At 34.9% G+C, this 20,506-nt stretch overlaps 2 protein-coding genes across 3 annotated transcripts; one reads left to right on the forward strand and one right to left on the reverse strand.

Annotated features, from left to right (window-relative positions):
- Positions 1-2,218: 2,218 nt before the first annotated feature.
- On the reverse strand, positions 2,219-6,919 carry LOC113226913 (DNA polymerase beta-like). The gene is made up of 6 exons (XM_026459719.1): positions 6,889-6,919; positions 6,002-6,623; positions 5,352-5,474; positions 4,957-5,128; positions 3,578-3,767; positions 2,219-2,359 (listed from the first exon to the last, which is right to left on the reverse strand). Exons 2-6 carry the CDS (start codon positions 6,427-6,429, stop codon positions 2,265-2,267), a joined length of 1,008 nt encoding a protein of 335 aa, XP_026315504.1. The 5' UTR covers positions 6,430-6,623; positions 6,889-6,919; the 3' UTR covers positions 2,219-2,264.
- Positions 6,887-20,275, forward strand: LOC113226912 (ATP-dependent DNA helicase Q5). Of its 2 annotated transcripts, none has more exons than XM_026459717.1 (11): positions 6,887-7,017; positions 7,419-8,065; positions 8,141-8,246; positions 8,491-8,651; positions 10,011-10,201; positions 10,621-10,830; positions 16,697-16,898; positions 17,629-17,838; positions 17,930-18,098; positions 18,185-19,897; positions 19,968-20,275. In XM_026459717.1, the coding sequence occupies exons 1-11, from the start codon at positions 6,924-6,926 to the stop codon at positions 20,072-20,074; spliced, it is 3,810 nt and encodes a 1,269-aa protein (XP_026315502.1). In that variant the 5' UTR covers positions 6,887-6,923; the 3' UTR covers positions 20,075-20,275. The 2 variants fall into 2 exon arrangements, with proteins under 2 accessions (XP_026315502.1, XP_026315503.1); XM_026459718.1 differs by lacking the exon at positions 19,968-20,275 and having other exon boundaries at positions 18,185-18,698; positions 19,762-19,880.
- Positions 20,276-20,506: the final 231 nt, after the last annotated feature.

Raw genomic sequence — 20,506 nt, forward strand, 5'->3', positions numbered from 1 at the left:
TAAGACAAGTATTGTAACTATATAAACGTATCAGCGTAGCTTGCATGTGTGCACGTGCGCCGCGTACTCTGTATGGACGCACTGATTCGCATAATCTCACGATACATTCGCGTTGCGCAGCACTGATTGTCCCACGAGGCTTAAATTATTATACGAACCATACCATATTTATCATACCTGTCTTATTATGTTTCGTCGTTAGTCTTCAGACTAACTGTCGTAATTAGTATTGGGCTAGTTTTACAGGACACCGTGGTTTTTTAGCCTATCACATTTTGAACTGCATACCTCTAGTGAAACTCGTTCTGCCAATGAACTATATTTATATATAAATAGGTAGACCTAGGACGTATAGTCATAGTATAATATGACAAGTATTGCAACTCGCGCCTGCTTGGCGTATAAATACCTACACTGAATGAATTGATGAAATGCTAAACCACCCTTTATACACGGCGCGCTGCTACATTTGAATGAAATTACACTATTTGTCTTATTATAGAGGTATTATGTGAAGATAATTCTATGTTCTAAAAAAAATGTGAGTTACGGCAGTTAGTGCGGGGAAGGTCTGATGTTATTTTTAAGTATTCAAGGTATTTTATCTGCATGATGTTGAGTAAGAAACCAAAGTATATTTGACGCGCTATCCCTCTCTTGATTTTCTCTAATTACGATCTTCATTTTTTTCGTCGTTAATGTCTTTTTCCTGACTTAAATTATAGATGTATCTTGTTACGGCAGTTACTATAGATATTTATAATTAAGTTGATCTCAAAATTTTTAAAAGGCACAAGCCATGTTTTCTAGCTATCTTTTTCTTGCTTCAAAGATTATAAACGATAATTGTACTGCATTGTATTTTATTCATTAACTAAAGACTTATTTTGTTATAATTAAATCAAATTTTATAAGCAATAATTGTTGAGATTGTAGACTGAAAAGCGTGTGCCCAAGTATGTGTATCAAGTCCCTCGGTTTTCGCGATTGCTATACATTGGAAATGAAACTATTTTTTATTTCCATTTTTAAACCATTGTATTTTATTTAGTAAAGTAATAATAAATTAATATTAGACAACATCACATACTATGTAAATCGGAAACAACGACGGTACCACAAACACTCAGATCCTAGACTATATAGAAAAGTTAGTTTCTACATTGACCCGGTCTGTGATTGAACTTGGGACCTCAGAGATGGTGACACCATGAAAACCGATGTGCAACCTAGTCGACCACTGAGGTGGTCAAAGGTAGTTAAATTATTTTAGTAACTATAGAATAGTGTGATTTGCATTAATATTAGACAACTATTTGATGACCAATGACATCTCAGTCAGCCGTGACCATGGAACCCGTAAAGAGCCTGTAAAGGTTTGTTTGAAAAATATTTCATTTTACTTAGTATGTGATTTTGCATAATCTAGATGTTTACACATGAGTTTTATATATTGTATGGTTTTATTTAACTTTTGTTACAACAAACCAGTAATTTACTTAGCTGTCAGCGATTGAATATATTTTTATAGTACTTATGTAGTTGCATATCAACATACAGTCTAAAGCTAAAAGAAAGTTATTGGAGCTATTAGTGATAGGATATGGTGATGTGACAGTCAATTTAATTAGTCAAAATAATTTGATTACATTTTGTATTATTATCTTTAGATTAAAATTTGACTTCAAATGACATTGTAAACTATAATCTTAAGGCAATTTAGTGGGCTTCATGCTAACATTTTGCTTCTATTTTGGATACAAACTAATCAAAGTTAGTGAAGTTTTGTAGACATGATGTAGAGATTAATGTGTAAAGTCTTGATTAAATACTAAATTGTATTACTAGTTACAAAACATTACGAGCTGAGAGGTTCGCAGTTTTTAATGTAAAATAATCCAACTTATGCTCTATTTTCAAGACAATTTTACACCCTATGAAACAATGAATTCACTATAAGGTTTTATCCAAATCCATTTTTCTTGAACAAGCATCAAAGGTAATATTATAAGCAATAATAAATAATTTCGCCTTAACTTTCCGATAGAGGCATTAACAAATGACACGCGGCCACGCAGTTTTGTTTTTGTATTATTCCATTGTATATAAATAAATAATGAACATTGTTGCTAATGGACCCAAATGTTTGTTTTTAATGAAACGATGTGATATAATGAAGTTTCTATGATGAAGTAAATAAATAGTAACAAAATTTTAACGAGTGAAGATTTTATTACTTTCTTATATTATATTATATTATATTATTATACGCTACGTTCCTCCGGTTTCTTAAATGGGTAGTCAATGTATTCAAATATTTCTTCTTCCGATGATAATGGTACTGGTTCACCAGGGACTCCTGGAAACAAAACATAATAAAAATATAGAATTATGTGGCCCTAGAACATAATAAATGACCAGGTTTTGTTTTTTTTTTGGTGAGTCATTTGAATCGTTAACAGCACATTTTAAATTATAATCGAACGTTGGCTTTTACGTGAGTAATTTGTTGCCTAGGAACCATCATACTGTGATTGATACAATTTAATGTATATTTAAGTTTTCCTAATAAATGTAAATTATATAGAAGTCCCGACACGCCACACGACTCATGACTCGCGACCTAAGAGGGTCGAGACAATAAAGCACCAGTCGTTTTAGACCAATAAAGCGCCCCATAAACGATGAAATAATTAGTCTCAATTTATCCTTCAAACTTTAAGTTTTCTTCAAACAATGTAGTAAACGATCAAATAACCATCAATCAAGTTTGACAAACTTGACTATAGTTCACTACAGTCATACGTGCTGTACAATGGTTAATACAATAAGTCATATCTCTTTGTAATTTGTGCAATGAGTAAGAATAATAGTTAACGCATTTGTGGCATTAACATTAGCTCTACGTATTAAGAAAAAATAAATATACGTTGGTATAGATATGGTTGAAATCAAGAGAAAAACATATCCACGAAAATTTGTTACAAGAAATATTGCGCACAGAACCAGACAACTATATGGAATCTAGGTGAACGCATAAGCGATAATAGAAGTTTGGTTTGACAAACAAACCTTCAAACATGTTTGTCAATTACGCCGTCAATCTAAATTTCCATCAAACACGTACATTATTTTTGACAAACGCATGAAATACGTCCGCAAAAGTTTGACAAACACGTAACATTTGACAAGTTATTTGGTCGTTTACGGGGCGCTTAGGACTTTTAAGTAACGACAGGCTTTACTTCCTGGGATTAAAATTTAGTCGAGTATTTTTTAATTTACTTTGCATTTCGAGTTCTTAGGTTTTCGCGATTGTGACACATAGGAAATGAAACTATTTTTCCGGATTTAAATCGCGTATATTTGTTTTTTCAAACAAACCGACGTTTCGGGCCCTTTACAGGTCCCATGGTCACGGTTGACTGACCTGTAAAGGGCCCGAAACGTCGGTTTGTTTGAAAAAACAAATATACGCGATTTAAATCCGGAAAAATAGTTTCATTTCCTATTACATTGCATTATTAGACCCAGTCTCTTTCATCACTAGGTAATTTTTTGGCTACTTTTTACCTACCGGTCGATCCAATAGGTCTCAAAGAATATTCGTTAAGTGTGAATCCGTGTTCCAATGCGTGCGCGCGCATGCTTTTGTTGAATACGTCACTGCCAGTAAAGTACAAAATGGCGCAATAGTATTGCTCGCAAGGTATCAGGCGAATGTCCAAACGACGGGCCGGGAGGTCTTCTGAGAGACGACAAACACCCTGAAAATAACGTCTATTATCTTTCCTACCCTATCCTTTGATTATTTTTAGAAAAAAATATAGAATTAAAGTTAAGTGTGTTGTTTTTTTTATTTTGAGAATGTTCGTTAATAAATAAAATTAAAATAACCACAAACAATTACAGAACATCAGAGCCAAATATTAATAATTGTAATAATGTAATACAAAGCAAAAAAGCATATCATAAGGGTCTATGAGTCAGCATTTGAGAACTATGCAAATATTTATATAACCCTCGCTGATATTCTGCCATAGCTTATCATAAAATAAACCAACAAAATATAAATCGGCACTAATAATAATTGACTATTACGAATAATAATAAGTTAAATTATTATTAATATTATACCTTGAGTCTGTGCATACGGCGTAACAACCAAAACATATGATTTTTAGGGTTTTCACCTCAGGCTATTTTACAGTTACCACAATTTTAATATTTTTCCCCGAAATTCAATTAGGCTAATTGATAGTATTAATATTGATATCATGTCTGTGATGAATTTTGTTCAATAGTAATTGTAAATCACACAATTTGAAACTAACAAAAATTACCAGTAATCATTATTTGTAAAACTGTGTCGTCCCTAATGGTTTTTTTTTTATTTGAAGGGAGAGATGCAAACGTTTGATTTCGAGTAATTCAAGTTCAGAATCGGAAATATAATATGCTGGATGAGATAAGATTAATGATTAGAGATGAGATGAGATTACCATGAAATAAAATCGTACAATTTAGTTTTTTTATCTATCATATTATTACATTACCTACTACCTAGCAGTAAGTAGATTAGACGTATCAAAAATATATTTTAATCATAAATATACGTATCAGTAGGTACTTTCCTAACTTCATAATAGTTGGCCAAGTAATATTACTTCTACATAACTCAATTTATCTCTTTACCTATTTAATTCCAATTACGTGAGCAAAGCATGTCACTCTAAATAATAAGCATTGACAAAAATGTTCTTTACACCAGCCATCATTAGTTGCCAAGCAACGTTTTAGTATTAAACATTCTACGTCGAAATTGGCTAGAGTATAGGTAAATATATCAGGAAGCTTTAATTAGGTTTTATAAAACCAACTATTCGTTCATAAATTATATTGTTTGCCTAGCCTAAATAGTAATAATTAATAAATTCGCTGTCATGCTTAGTTTACCATGAATTTAGTGTCTCCCAAGGAGATAGTATCAGTCACGAGTCCTTTAAGCCCGTCCACCAATTTTTTTAACAACTTCTCGTGTTCCTTATTCTTCTTTTTCCCATCACTCGTTTTCACGGATGGATGAGTTATCAGAGCGTCAATATCACCGCTTTCTTTCTTGCCACGTCTGTTAACAAACGTTTAAAATCACGACAAGGTACTCTGCTAATCCAAACAATAAAAAAATAATAATACATATAAGCAGAAGCACGTAGTCTTAGTAGAATTACTTTCATGTTTAAGGCGCTTGTCTTTTATTTCTGACCCTTTAATTTCCTTCTCGAGTTAATTTACGATGGCACAATTTTTTGAACATTTATTTTCATGTCGTTCTCTAATTACAGGCATACCTGTAGCTACCACAAATTGTAACAGTGAATTCAGGATCCAGTTTGTTAATCAGCCCTTTCAACTTCTTTTCGATTTCCTCAATTTCCGTTCGGGGAATTTTCGCCTCAAAATCTTCAAAATATCTGAAAATTAAGGTTGACAACTTAACAAAGAATATTCGCGTATAATCTACATGTGCAGGTACGCAATTACACTGCTCCAAAGAGTACACTGCTTAAATAGAGCGAGAGAGAGAGGTATAGCAGTATTAAATATTTTTTAATTAATAGATTATACAGCTCTGGGTATTTTAACTTTTGAGCTTGACACACCCTGTTGATATAGGGTTACTTTTAAATCTTATAATAATATTTTAAATCTAAAACCTCACAATAATATTCCTATCAACAAGAATTTATTTCATTTCCAAAAATAATATTGCACGTAAAATAAAATAATCCTTCAGTAATGAATTTATTGGCTTGGTGGTGTTTCAAAAACTGTCCATACTCTGGTTAAACCATTCAGTTGGAGGCACTACGCTGATAAGACTTGAATCCAAGGTCTTGAAATATATTTTTTTTAAATGGGTTTTCGACGTATCTAATCCACATTTAATCAATCTGCACCTCGCACAAGATCTTTTTCATAGAATTACATGATCACTTACTTTAATCCAACCATTTGATGATGAGTCAGTTTTTCATGGTTCTTGCGTAAATCTTCAATGGTTTTTATACCTTCTCTCACCAGTTCTGCTGCTTTCACCGGACCAATTCCCGATATTCTCGTAAGCAAGTTTATAGCTTGAGCTTCTTCATCTTCATGAATGTTCTCCAATTTCTTTAGCTTCCCCGTCTGGAGAAACTCCTCAATTTTCTTTGCAATTTTTTCTCCAATGCCATTCAATTTTTTCGCTTCCTCGCCAGATTCAATTCTCTTATGGTGCGAAGCTAGAACGCTAGCCGCTTTTTTATACGCATTATATTTATGAATGTTGCGACTTACATTTTTCTCATATTCCGCAAGCTCCATAAGAAAATCACAGAAATCACCATTTAGATTATCGGTGTCTGAAGGATTCTTGCGTTTGCTCATTGTAAATTTATTATTATAATAATCTGTAAAATACAGAATTCTATATTCCCACGAATCGACGACTGACGAGTCGAAGTTCGAAATTGGCGCGCTTTCGTTTCTAATATTGGTGCCCCTGTCTTAAGCGACCAATTCCCATTTACACCTTATTTACATGTTAAATTTGAAAGTGTTTCTCAATCGTTGTGATTTTTCTGAAATAATGTTCAAATGAGGAGAATAAATACCCTCTATTGTTAAGGAAACTGATAAAATTACAAAATCTGTGTAAAATCGGCAACATAAATAAAAATTCTGCGTTGATTGAAACACAATGAATTCGCGAACTGTCATTCGAGTATTTATGTTTAGAGGTTGTTTTCGATAGAATTTCTTTAGATTATTCACTTCATTATTATAATATGAGCTTCAAATTGAATATATTCAACGTGATATTGTGCTACAATACAAGTGCTATACCTGCTGTGTTTGTGCGTTTGAAATAGGCCTCCGATATGGATAACGTAACAGAAAAACTGTTGGAGTGCTTTGGTCATCGAAAGTTTAAAAGTGAACTGCAAGAACGTGCAGTTAGAGCTATAGCCAGAGGTAAATTTTCAGTTCTTTTAGATAATTTGTCGCAAAATGCACTTAAAAATTACACGCAATAACTTAATGCTACTAAATTTAGACGACACGGAATAAACGATATGATACGTCAACAGGAGGTCCAATAAAAATAGTCGTTTAACCCAGGGCTGCCAAAATAATGATAATAACTTTCACCCACTTTGTAAATAAATGTATTTATTATCCATTTCATGCTTTAGGTAGCTAAATTAATTAAATAGGATTGTTTTCATTGAACTTATTTTTACCTGTTGTTATATTCATGTGTAGACAATGGTGAAGAATAAATTACTTAATTAACTTGCCATATTTTGTTTAAAAATATTTTTTCAGTAGGTCTTATTATGCTGTTGAAGATGTAAATGAGTTATTTTTTTCAGGTGTCCATGATGTTTATGTATCAATGCCCACTGGTTCAGGGAAGTCGCTGTGTTTCCAATTGCCAGCTATGCTTGCTGATAATAAATTGGCCATTGTTTTCTCACCATTGCTAGCACTAATAAAAGACCAGATTGATCATTTAACAAAGCTGAAGATACCAGCAGAGTCTATAAACTCTAAAATGTCTTCTAAAGATAGAGAGAGAGTGTTAAACGACATCAAAAGTATAAAGCCTAATACTCGATTCCTTTATGTCACGCCGGAGCAGGCTGCTACTGGCACTTTTAGGTCACTTATTGAGCACCTTGATAAATATAAAAAAATCTCGTACATAGTTGTTGATGAAGCTCATTGTGTCAGTGAATGGGGGCATGACTTTCGACCGGATTACCTGAAGCTGGGGGACCTGAGAGAAAAATATAGAAACATAACTTGGGTAGCTCTAACTGCCACAGCCAGTGCTGAAGTAGCTAAGGACATTCTGGATAATCTTAAATTGAGACAGCCGGTAGCACAATTTAAGACACCAAGTTTCAGAAGGAATTTATTTTATGATGTTGCTTATCAAAACTGTATAGAGGATGAAGTAGGGCATCTAATGGAGTTTTTACAAAAAAGTATGAAGGATGATGAGAATGTGAAACCAGTCCGTATTTCTATTTTATTATTGATTCTTGAACATCAGTATCAGGATAATTACTTATATGTTTTACTGTTTCAGAAAGATAAAAATGTGGTTATAGTGTATTGTCGTACCAGGGATCAAACAGAAGATATTGCAAACTTGCTCAGCAAAAAAGGTTTAAAATCGTTGGCATATCATGGAGGTAATTCTAATGTTACAAAAGAACTTTAAAATTCTGTAATATAATTTAACAGCAAATATGAAATTATCTCATGGTGAAATCTCTATTCTCATCTGGATGTAGTAACTAAAATTATAGAACTATTTATTCTAGGTAACGAAATCATTACAATCCCAAAAAATTACGGTTGGGTTGCATCAAACACATTTTATTCTTAATGCGTTTACCACTTACCTCTACTATACGCAGATTCTTAATTGTTTAGGATTAAAAACATCAGAACGTATAGAGGCGCAAGAGAAGTGGTCACAGGGCGAGTGCCCTTGCGTGTGCGCCACCGTGTCTTTCGGCATGGGCGTGGACAAGGCCAGCGTACGCGCCGTCGCGCACTGGGGCCTGCCGCAGAACGTCGCCGCTTATTACCAGGTATAATTTAAAACATGACACCTGATCCAGCAGAGAGAAATAAAAAATGTAGCTATTCTGCCCTTTGTTGTACCTAGCACATGTGCGGTTCAGTAATTTTGAGATGGTATGATATGGTGTAATGCATAGGTTCGTAAAATAGTCCCTAGCAGTGTGCGCTGAAGAGTCCTTGGGGGGCGGAAGCCCCATGGAAGCAATCAAGGGGTGTTGATGCTGTTAGGGGGTACTACCACATTTGAAAAAAAAAACCTGGTATAGCTATATAAACTACCCTACATATATATATTTTTTTATGGTGGTGGGTGTTTAAATTTTTTTATCATGCCAAGTGGGCAAGATAAAAAAAGGTTTGGGAACCTATGGTGTAATGGGCTGTTGTCGACGTCCAGGCACTTTTTGCGTGTGGTGGGTGCAGGGTCCTATTCGTACCACCCAATCTCGAAGATTTCGGGAGCGACCTAGGCACTCCAAGGTATTACGCACTGTGCGTAACACATGGCCGGAGCATTTTTTTATATTGGCACCTAGTTCTTTTGCTAGTAGAAAATGTCAATTACGCTGATTTACTTACCATTAAAACTGAAACTAAATAAGATATAAAAAAACCGATTAGACGGTGTTGCAGACCTCATTGTTGATCCCAGATATCGACTGTGAACTGGCAACCGGTACTATAATTTTTCTAAAAAATTTCACATTTTAATACCATTTTATACTATTTCATACTCCGCAGCGTTTCAAGAAATTCCATTGTTTTTAATAGCATAGTAATAAAAATGTTTAAAAACTACGCATTTTTATTTATAAACCAGATGCTATATAAATATAAATGACGCAAACAAGATTTTTCTTCACTTGTAAAGTTGTCAAATTTGAGGTAGTACCAGTTGGCAGTTCACAGTAACTCAATTTCTTCGATTACGTTACTTATGATAAGAAGGGTGGTATTATAAAGGAACGACGAAAATAAATTAGTATGAGTCCAATACAAAGTGGTTAGAAACTGCTTAAGACCGGAATGGCATAAACTGGAGGAGGCCTACAACTTAGATGTTGAGAATGGCTAAAGTAGAAAAAGAGTACAATACTTGTTAATAACTGCTTAACGTGTGTAATCAGGCAAAAAATCTATAAAAAAGAAGAAAATAGTAATTTTTTACAGTCACATGTTACACTATTAAAACAATAGTCCCCTTCACACAGATTCTATCGCGCGTGATCAGGAATGTACAGGATTAAGCGCGGGAAAGCCTGCACGCGTAATCCATGTGCGATAGAGCGTCTGTGTAAAGCCTGCTATGGACTACTTGGAAACTTACTGAACAAATAATTACTATGTATTATTGTTTAAATTTCCAGGAATCTGGCAGAGCTGGACGCGATGGCAAGCCGGCATTCTGTCGTATTTATTACTGCCGCAACGAACGCAACGCTGTCGACTTCCTTCTCAAGAAAGAACTCGCAACTGCGCGCACTCCCGAGCAGAAACAGCGCTGCAAAAATGCATATAAGAGCTTTGAAATTATGGTTAAATACTGTGAGGAAGTCAAGTGAGTGTTTGAATGTTTCTTTGTTCTTATGATACCATGTTTCAGGACAAGTCGTGCGCTTCGACACGCCTGCCCATAGCAGTTGCAGTGCCACTTAGAGCTTTAAATCGCAAACATCTGCGCCGCTCCGTTTCTTGTTTGTTAGCGATTCTGTTAGAATGTTCTCCAAATAAACTACACTGCCACTGTGCCTGTCACCCTGAGGCATAAGTTGACAAGGCCCATGTGCCTGTAATTTCACCTTGCCCCTCAAAACCGGAACACAATAATGCTGACATTACTGCTTGGCGGCAGAAATAAATAAGGTCGCAGTACTTCTCTGGATGAACTCTTACACAAGAAGCTCTACTGCTACTAATCCGCTTGTAAGTGGGTTACACAGAAACATAATAAATGTTATAAAGCTGCTTTACTTACAGGTGTCGTCACAAAGTGTTCGCGGACTACTTCGGTGACGAAGCCCCGAAATGTACGAATCGTTGCGACGCATGCGCCGACGAGCGAGCAGTGCGTCGGGCGCTCGAGCAACACATGCGACGCGCTATGAGCGCCCGTCTCGAGCGAGCTGGGTTCATCTCCATTGAAGACCCCTCAGACTTGTATGGTGAAGGACGATATGGGCAGAAAAGGTGTGTTAGTGCTGTGTGCATGCTGGAGTGATTCAATTATAAAACAAAACAAATATTACTGCCTCCGTAGCCGAACGGTTACTATGCTGGTCTGCCACGTAGAGGTCCGGGGTTCGATTCCCGGGCCGGAAGAAATGTTTGTACGGCTTACATTTATTTCTCTCGTAAATTCGGATGTAATTTGTGGTTGTCTATGTGTCCATTAGATGTGAGCGCCGATAATATACCAACCGGCGGCGGCGCACCGACGATAAAGTGTCGGCGGCGCGAGCGCGACTATGGAACGAATTTGTATAACGGTGTTTGTTTTTACAAAAACCGTTATACAAATACTTTTTCAAAGGAAAAAATAAAATAACATATTTTATCTACACACATATCATAAACTCTCTATAATGTGTTCAAAAACTGCAAATTACGACCAGCATAAAGATAAACTGTTTTGTTAGAACAAATTTATCTGTGAAAATATTATTATTGCTTCATAATAGCATTGAATTCGATGTTATTATTACATTCAAATTCCGAACATCTCTGAAAGCAAAACAATTTGATTGGACCCTTAATTCTAATATTAGTCGAGATGAAGTTTTATTCAAAATGAAATGTCAGTAGCAAATCATTTAGGCAATTTCACACGTTACTTGGTATCATAGATTTAGTATATACATAGATTGGCCCTGAAGTATTGGAGACGAGACCAAAACTAAAATACATCTGTGTGCGTATAATGTGCATGTGTGTAAGATAAATAGTGTTGCGCCATCCACTGATTTAACTTTAATATCGATTAACATATTACACCGGCATTTCACTTCGTCGTGTTCACCAAAATGTCTTACCGAAACGTTAATTAACTAATTAATTAATGATTCTATACAAATTACAAAAAATATATACTTGAGAACTGTCCCTCCCAATAGTGACTTCAATTTCTGAATTAATATATTTACGTTACACGTTTTGGTCACACAAATGCATATGTGTACCAAAATTCAAAATAATTAATCCAGTAGGTTTAAAGTAAATTGACTTTGACAGGCGGACAGATGGACACACAAGTGATCCTATATGAGTATCGTATTTCGGAACAGAACAGAACTCTAACAACAACAAATCGTTGATTTGTTGAGAGTAGTACTGCACAAAAATCCATTAATTTTAATACATACCGGCATGAATAATATGGGTACAGAACCAGAACGTAGCTTTACTCTTTGCTTGCCTCTAAAGGAAAAGCATTTTTCCTCAAAGTGTTTGCTGCATATTTTTGAAAACTTTTTGGGAAACCAGTCTTCTTTCTTTAGCATTATAAGCCATTTCTACTTCAATGTTTTGAGGAAATCTGTTTCAACAACAATAATTAACATAAGAAAAATGGGCGCCTCAACTTCGCTAATAAAAGAAATTTTCGTTTTAATGTAGACAAAAAATAATGCACTAATGCAATATTAATTAAATATAAAGTACTAAAACCAGAAATTTCTGATTCAATAATATTAAGTATGAAGATGATTTCGGCTGTATGCAAGCCACGCCTTTGCCTTTCTTTTTTTCAGTTAATGACATCTCGATAACATATTATCGATTGCGTCAATCTCTATGAAAGTGAGGTTATGAATTTCAGAAATTCGTATACATTTGGGTTATTAATGCACTTGAATTACAGATATTTTTATGTAAAAAACTTTTGTGGTAGTGCTTTTAGACAGCTAAAAATTTAAATAGTACTTACATGTGAAATGTACAATTCTGCGAGTATTCCTTTTTAGATGAGTTACATCCGGGCACACATTACCATGACTAATAAACGTCCGTTTAACACTATTTCACATTTTAAAACAAATTATTTTTCAAAAATAAACGAAATTTGTTTCGTTGTCAGCGATGTGTGTGATCAGTGACCCTAGGTTCATACAGGCTCATAGCGTATAATGAAGATCTTTCACTTGCATTGCCAATCTATGGTTACCTATACACTAAATCTATGCTTGATATCGAACTATATGATAGTTGGGGCCGATTCTAGTTTGTCTATGAATTATCAATAAATAAAATCAATAAAAACTACTGTTGTGTGATATACTAAATCTATGGTTGTGTGACACGCGTGAGGAATAGTTATTTTTGATACAAGTGCGGAAAGTTAGTCATTATTCACGAGTCTCGAGGCTTCAAAGACTCGACACAGGTGAAAATGACAAACCCGCACGTGTATCAAACGACGTTTTTTAAAACATTTGCGAAAAAACTACATTGAAAGTAAAATAAAACGGTAAGGTCAGGTGGGGTAAGAGGAACATATTTTAATTCGAGACAAATGTTATGAGCTCTAGGAGCAATAAATAATGTCTTATACGAATCTTGAAATGCTCCAATCTTGCCCTGGTTTATCAGCTTTCCATGTTTTAACAATCATTACGCTAAAATTAATACTTACGATGTATCTGACAAAAACGTTCAGGTTGTGTTAACGTTTCTCTTCCCCCAAAAAATGGGGTACGAGGAACTGTCATCATATTTCATATAAATGCAATGTATATTTAAATATATCCGTAGTTAATTCCTAAGTAAAACTATATCAATCGTATTTGATCTTAAAACCATTGAAATAACGCACTTACTACTTACTTATAAAAAAAAAAAGGTGAAAAATTAATTTTGGAGCAAAAGGAACATACAGGTTAAGGGTCAGGGGTGACAAATTAAAAAAAAAGTTAATCTGTTATAATTTTTTTAGTATGTACAAAGCATAATAAAGCCACGTTTTAGACCACTCGTTTACAAATCATCTACCAATCAAACACATAACGTAACTTAAGTACTTTTTAAACATTATCATACTAGAAAAACAACGTTTGGTCCAAAAATTAATTTATACTTCTAACAAAATTTATTCTTCTCTAGTCACCAAAACCACTCTACTTTGTAAACCGTTTTTTTTTATTTTTTTTTATTGTGACTCGGCAAAATGACTGCACCGCGCCTGATGGAAAGTGCGAATACAGTCCAAAGATGAGAGTAACGGATGGAAAACACAAATATCTTCACTCCGTCACTATCATTTTGCCGGTCTGGCCAAATGCTTCTTCACACTACGTTTGAAGGACCCGATGTTAGAGAGGGGAGGGAATACATGCGCCGGGAGTTGGTTCCACAATTTGATGGTTCGGCATAAAAACGAATTGCCAAACTTTTTAGTGCGGGACGGTATTGAACTGACCGTCCAACTGTGGCAACGCAGTCCGGCACGGGTGGTCCGCTGATGGAAAGGAGAGGAAGGGATAAGGTTGAATAACTCTTCAGAGCACTCACCGTGGTACAGGCGATAGAATACGCTAAGAGACGCTATATCTCTGCGAAGCTGTAACGACTCCGCATGCTCAGTTACATGAGGATCGTTGACAACACGGAAGGCGTAGCGCTGCAGTCCATCTAGGGCATCGAGCAAGTACTTGGCAGAGCCGTCCCAAAGGTGCGAACAGTACTCCATGCTGCTGCACTAAATCAATTGAAATTTGGTATAGAAGTAGTGTGACCACGTAGCTAACGTGCAATGAGCGTGCATTTTTGGGTTTGTTCTTAGATTACGTCATTATTTTAGAGCTTATGTAATTTTTTTTTAGTTTTCCACTAAAATATTACATTTTCTAAAAATTCCTGACGGGAAAAATCTACTACCAGAATTTTGTTGCTGGCTTTAAAAACTATCTTAAGATACACATCTTAAGTTGTGTTTACACATAAAATTGTAGTGGTGTAATTATTGTAACATCATCAGAAATTAACAACATGTGGACGAAGTCACTAAAATTTTACCAAAATTTACAATTACTATCAAAAACGTTATTTGAACAAATGTAACTTAATTTCTTAAAAGTATATATGTCTAGGTATAAAATAATAATATATAATATATACGGGTATAAAGTTGTGTTTGTTCGAATATGACAATATTCCAATATGACAATTCATCAAAAAGTTTGTCACCCCTGACACGGGGGAAGAGGAACATATGTTTCTCTACCCCATACTAGACCCTCTTACCCGAACAATGTTTTTGGCGGTTAGAATTTTGATTCCAATGAAACTCGTATTATTTGTTGTTTTTGGTCTGAAATAACTAATAGAAAGTAAAACTCTGCGTGTTTTTCTATAAAAATAATCTCCATTTTTTTCACCAAGATCTAGCAAAGAAAAACGCGCCCATCTCGTGTTTTCAGACTACCGAATTGTCGATTTTTTTTTCTCTCTCTCAAATTTGGAACGTCGTACAGACATCTCTTTTCAATCGTTAAAACTAATTTGTTTGTCTGTTTTAACAACTGAGAGACTATAGTGCTAAACGCTTTACTTTAGATATTATGGACTTTAGTCCCTCTTCCCCCGGTGTTCCTCTAATCCCACCTGACCTTATTTAAAAAAAAAGTAAGTGAAAAAGGCGGAAATTTAGATGAAAAAAAGTTAGTACTTTTTTGGCCGACTATTTTCAATATGGCAATTGTTGCCAGTATTCAGCCACATTAAAATTACTATTTTAGTGCCGCGGCGCGCAGCGGTCTCGCGTAATATTCACCTCCGGTCATTGTTAATACTCAATCAGTCATCTTTATGTAAAATGTTTTGGTATTTTTAAATGTAACCCGTTGTTTTATAAAACACCTATGCAACTGAAAGAAATAAGATGTTTGTAAGTAAATATGAGTTTTAATGACGAATGACTTACGTCAAAAAGCACATAAATATTAAATAAATATATAACCTCTTTGGTTCTATGTTTAAGACTTGAAACATTAAATTAAATAAAAAATGGAAAAGTAAAAAGCACTAGTGCGAAAAATACAACTTTCGGCATGATTTGTAGTACGAAAAATACGTTTTGTGCTATTGTGTTAAAAAAAATTTATTTGCCGCCATTTCGCCAGTCGTAACATGCGGTTCCTGAACACATCACAGAGAGGTTATAATAATAATATGTGTGTAGATACAGCAGTGTATGTAACTGTACATAATTAGGCATTTAAACACTTGTGAGATGTTTTTATGAAACGCGCACGCTTCCATATTATGTATGCGTAATGAAAATTTTAAACAAAAACATTTTAGACTATTTTTTTATAATATCAAGTGACGGGACGAATAACTCGTGCGCCTGATGGTAAGCTACACACCTGTCCATAACACTTGCAGTGCCACTCAGCTCTTTAAATCCCAAAGATCTGAGGCGCACTGCCACTGCGCCCGTCACCCTGAGACGTAAGTTGACAAGTCCCATGTGCCTGTAATTTCACCAGCACCCTTACCCTTCAATCTCGGAACATAGTAATGCTGACATTACTGCTTGGCGGCAGAAATAGATGAGGTGGCAGTACTTCCCTGGACGAACTCTTTCACAGGGAGCTCTATTGCTACTAAAATAAATAACATAAAGTCACTAAGTTTTTTCTTAGAAATATCAATTTCTTTCGCATACAGAAGCGTGCGCATGTATAAGATCGGAGCGCCTGATCAAACTAATAATAATAATAACAACGCACACACTCAACATACTGAATAAACTAAATTGAACGGCGCGCCGATTGCATTTGCGGCGTCGGCGGCTGCGCGCCGATTTCCTTGTGCGGGGTTATGAGTTAAAAAAAATCCTTTGCCAGCTTCTGGGCACCACACGCCAAGAAACAACGAGACCAACCGAATACTATAAATGAGGACTCTCGTCCTCTTGACGCATAAGTGAAGCCTACGCTATAGAAATGAACAAGAAGCAGTTTTAAATATCAACTTTTAAACTATCAACTTTATTTTATTATTAGTTAAAGTAAAAATTGTAGAACAAGTGAAGTAATCCAATGTCCAATATCTCCAGGGAGTCGGCACCATACTACAACGACGACAGCAGTGAGTTTGATGGCGAAGATAGCAGGCGAAAAGTTGCTCAAGAAACCAGGTCACTGATTCTCAAAGAATTTGCAAACAGGAAGAAAGTCATTGAGAAGGAACAAAAACACAATAGCTCAGAGTCTGCTAAATACTCGCTGTGTATAGCAGCTGAAAGTACAGGGAAAAAGGTACCTTAAAAAAGTAGAAAAAAGTTAAATTTCTCAACTCAAATTGATCAACTGATAATTTTCTTTATTACACTCATATACAAACTTTCCTTTTAACATTTAGTAACGAGTTTATTTAAAATTGACTTTGTAAACATCCCGATTTCGCATACACACGAGAAAATCTAAGCTAGATGCATTGACTTACAAATAAATGGACGACGGGTCTAATACAAAAACCACGAAAACAATGTCCCAAGTCTACCTATTTAAACGTAGTGACATGTAAAGGAATATGAAAAAGCTAAAACCTTGAATTTAAATTGTAATGTCATCGCAGTACTGTCTAATTTTGCTTGTTTCGCTGTCAGTCGAACAAACGAAGACTAAAGCGTGAATGACGCTCTGTATACGATTTTAACGCCCTATAAGTTCGGACACTTTTTAGCGCGGACCCGACGTCCATATAATTGTAAGTCAATGGCTAGATGCTGTGGTTTACGACATTGAAAAATGTTACCGCCGAAATAAACTTATTCCAGTGTAGACAATAAAAGACCCTTATAACTTTGAAACAGCATGCTGATCCAATATTGTTTTTTTGCGGCTACAACCGACTAACTGACGACTTTTAACTGGTCAAATTTCAAATACTCGATGGTCACGCTGGAAGAAAGCACACCACGATGAGTCGGAATCATCTCTCTATAATTTGACTTATTGATTGTCATTACGGATAAACAATTTTCAGGTAAACGGGCTAACAGTAGCCAGTCGTGAAGGGTACTTAACTCTCTTGAAAGACGCTCTTAATAACAACCTCGCCGCCATGAAGGACATTGACAGACCTCATCGGCAACTCTCTGTACATGGCGTGGAACAGTGCGCCATACAAATGGAATACGAAGAATTCTCTAAAAGTACTGTTGTCAGCCTTTATAGGCGAGCAATGATCAAATTGGTAAAAATCACTCACTAGTACTACTTTTTCTTACTCCGTAGTTGCAAAAGTTGTTAGTAAATAGAATATAAATTTATTGCTACAATTTCAGATATCATCAGTAAAAGCCTGCAAGGACAGTTTGTATTCGCAGTTAAAGAATTTTGAACCAAAAAAGCGGAACACCCTCGGAGAATTTGCCAAAGAATTTGAGGAACGAAGACAGCAAGAAAATTCGGAAAAACATCACAGTTTTATTACTGCGTCTGAATTGGAACGAGGTTTTTTTTATATTTATTTTTGTTTGTGTATGAATGTTTTTTTTGTGAAGAATGTATGACTTTAAACCATTGTCATCGTTTTTTAGGAGAAACTGTGTCTAAGCACGAAGAACGACACCTATCAAAAGCTGACAAAGAAACCAAACGAAAAGGAAATTCATTTAAAAAAGATCCAATGACACAAACAAGACTTTCAAATTTTTTTCAAAAAGCTTCAGTTAAAACTCCGCGCTCGTCGCCTGATGAAAGTGCAGGGGATAATCTTGTTACACATGAAAGAGATGTGAACCCTGAAGACACCACCCTTAAATTAGAAGAAACAGAAAATTTAGATAATCAACAAAGAAATATTCATGAAGATACTACACTTAAAATTGACGAATTAGAACAATCTGATAATGACGATAAAGAAGACGGACAAAACAATATAACAAAAACTTTTGTTATAAACATAACCCTCAAAGGAGTACCTTCCGATTCTAAAGGATTTGACGATAGTAAGAATAATAACACTAAACATGAAAGTAACAAACGTCCCCACAACGACAATGTCTCCAAAGTCAAAGAATCCCCATCTCCCAAAAAAGTAAAGCCAACTGCGAAAAGAAAGATCAAAGCTCTCTTTGGCGACTCTTCAGGCAGCGATTCAGAATCAAAAGATGACAAAAAGGTAAAAATAGAACCAAAATTTTCGGAACCAATTAAAGAGCAGCAACATAATTCAAAATCTTCAAAAATCGGCCGTGATAATAAAGGTAAAATAGAAAAACATAAATCAAAATCGACAAAAACAGACCACTGTGAAAATAAACAAAACAACCTTGCATCAGAACAAGGCAAACGTATAAAAAGTGAGTCAGGCGAAACAAAATCCCCAAGAAAAGAATTAAGGAGAGATAACGAAGAGTATCGAGATTCCAAAAAATACAAAAGGGAGCATGAAATTAAAGCCAAATCTAGCGAAAGTAAACATAACAAACTCAAGGAAAAGGATGGAAAGAAGTCCCATAAAAGAACGCCCGACAAACATAAAACTGAAAATGCTTCAAATTCAAAAGACGTAACATCCATTATTGGTGATTTATCTGGTAGTGATTCTGAAAAAGAATTAATCATTGATGAAGGTTTAGAACAGCTAATTAACAACGAAGAAGAGGCACAAGACAAACAGCCTACAAATTCTAAGGATACCGAAGTTTTTGAAAAAGAGACTTCTGGAACGAGTACCACTATGACTTTAGAGAATAATTTGCCACAACAACAAATAAACATTTCTGAAGAGTTAAACCGCTCAATCACAGAACTTGATGACAATAAGCTCGATAAAGCACACAAGTTAAGCATAGAAGCTGACAAAGTTTTACAAGAATTGAAACAATTCTCTGAAATGCCGCCTGAACCTGACATTGTACAGGAGAAAAAAGTTGAACAGAAAGTGAAATCGACAGAGGAGGATATTTCGCATTCGACAAGTAAACATAAGTCACAAGAATCTAAAAGACATAAATTAAGCTTAAGTAGTAAGACTAAAGATAAACACTGTGTAAAGGAGCGAAAAGATAAACGACATAGTAAAATAGAGGACCGAAAAGAAAAACATCTTAAGTCTGACGAACATTTCAATGAGAAGAGGCAAGATAAAGAAGACCCTTCAAAAAAATCGGAAAAGTTAGATGTTGCGTCCCTTGTTGTAAAGTTACTCATGCCGTATTATAAGAAAAAGAAGATTAGTAGTAGAGACCTGTTCAAGATTACCGCAAGGCACATTGTTCACCAATTACTCGCAATTCAAGTCACAGGTAAGATTTCATATATTACATTCGATTAATGCCGACAATGATGATGACTCGCTATAAATTATTATTTCAGAAGAAGCAGCCATCGATGTTTTACTCAAGAAAGCATTCAATAAAGAATTGAAAATAGAAAATGAAAGCGACTTACTTGTAAAATTGAATCTGAGTAATGTTGCTTGACTCATCCCATTTGTAAAGATGGCAACAATATTTTTTTCTATCACTCAATGGGTAAGGAAAAAGTTGCGATTTATCATTATTTCTTAATAATAATTGTTTGTGTTAATTAATAAGAATATTTATTATAACATCAATAAATACCTATTTATTGTTTAGCAAGTTTAAATGTCTGTTACTTATTGTTGTAAGTATACAATTCAATAAATCTCTAATTTTTGGAAGAGTTGTTTTAATAAAACTACCTTATGATTTCACATTTATTATTTGTTTAAAGTTATTACGATTCCATAAGTTTGATTAACAGTAAAATTTATTATAATAATTAATATAAGAAATAGGATCGCTGAGCAATCGCAATTTAGAAAAATATAAAATGTAATCGCCAAATACATACGAGGTATAAAAACAATATTTTCATATTTAATTGTTAAT

Source organism: Hyposmocoma kahamanoa, unplaced genomic scaffold (assembly GCF_003589595.1).
Source record: "Hyposmocoma kahamanoa isolate Upper Pololo Valley unplaced genomic scaffold, ASM358959v1 202, whole genome shotgun sequence".
Taxonomy (NCBI): domain Eukaryota; kingdom Metazoa; phylum Arthropoda; class Insecta; order Lepidoptera; family Cosmopterigidae; genus Hyposmocoma; species Hyposmocoma kahamanoa.

Excerpts from the sequence above, each read along its gene's own strand:
- LOC113226913 (XM_026459719.1), bottom strand. The coding sequence starts at position 6,429 with ATGAGCAAACGCAAGAATCCTTCAGACACCGATAATCTAAATGGTGAT. Across the intron at positions 5,475-6,001 it reads CATCAAATGGTTGGATTAAA|ATATTTTGAAGATTTTGAGG; the intron begins GTAAGTGATCAT and ends CTTAATTTTCAG. Across the intron at positions 3,768-4,956 it reads TGGGAGACACTAAATTCATG|GGTGTTTGTCGTCTCTCAGA; the intron begins GTAAACTAAGCA and ends CGTTATTTTCAG.
- LOC113226912 (XM_026459717.1), top strand. The coding sequence starts at position 6,924 with ATGGATAACGTAACAGAAAAACTGTTGGAGTGCTTTGGTCATCGAAAG. Across the intron at positions 7,018-7,418 it reads AGTTAGAGCTATAGCCAGAG|GTGTCCATGATGTTTATGTA; the intron begins GTAAATTTTCAG and ends TATTTTTTTCAG. Across the intron at positions 8,066-8,140 it reads ATGATGAGAATGTGAAACCA|AAAGATAAAAATGTGGTTAT; the intron begins GTCCGTATTTCT and ends TTACTGTTTCAG.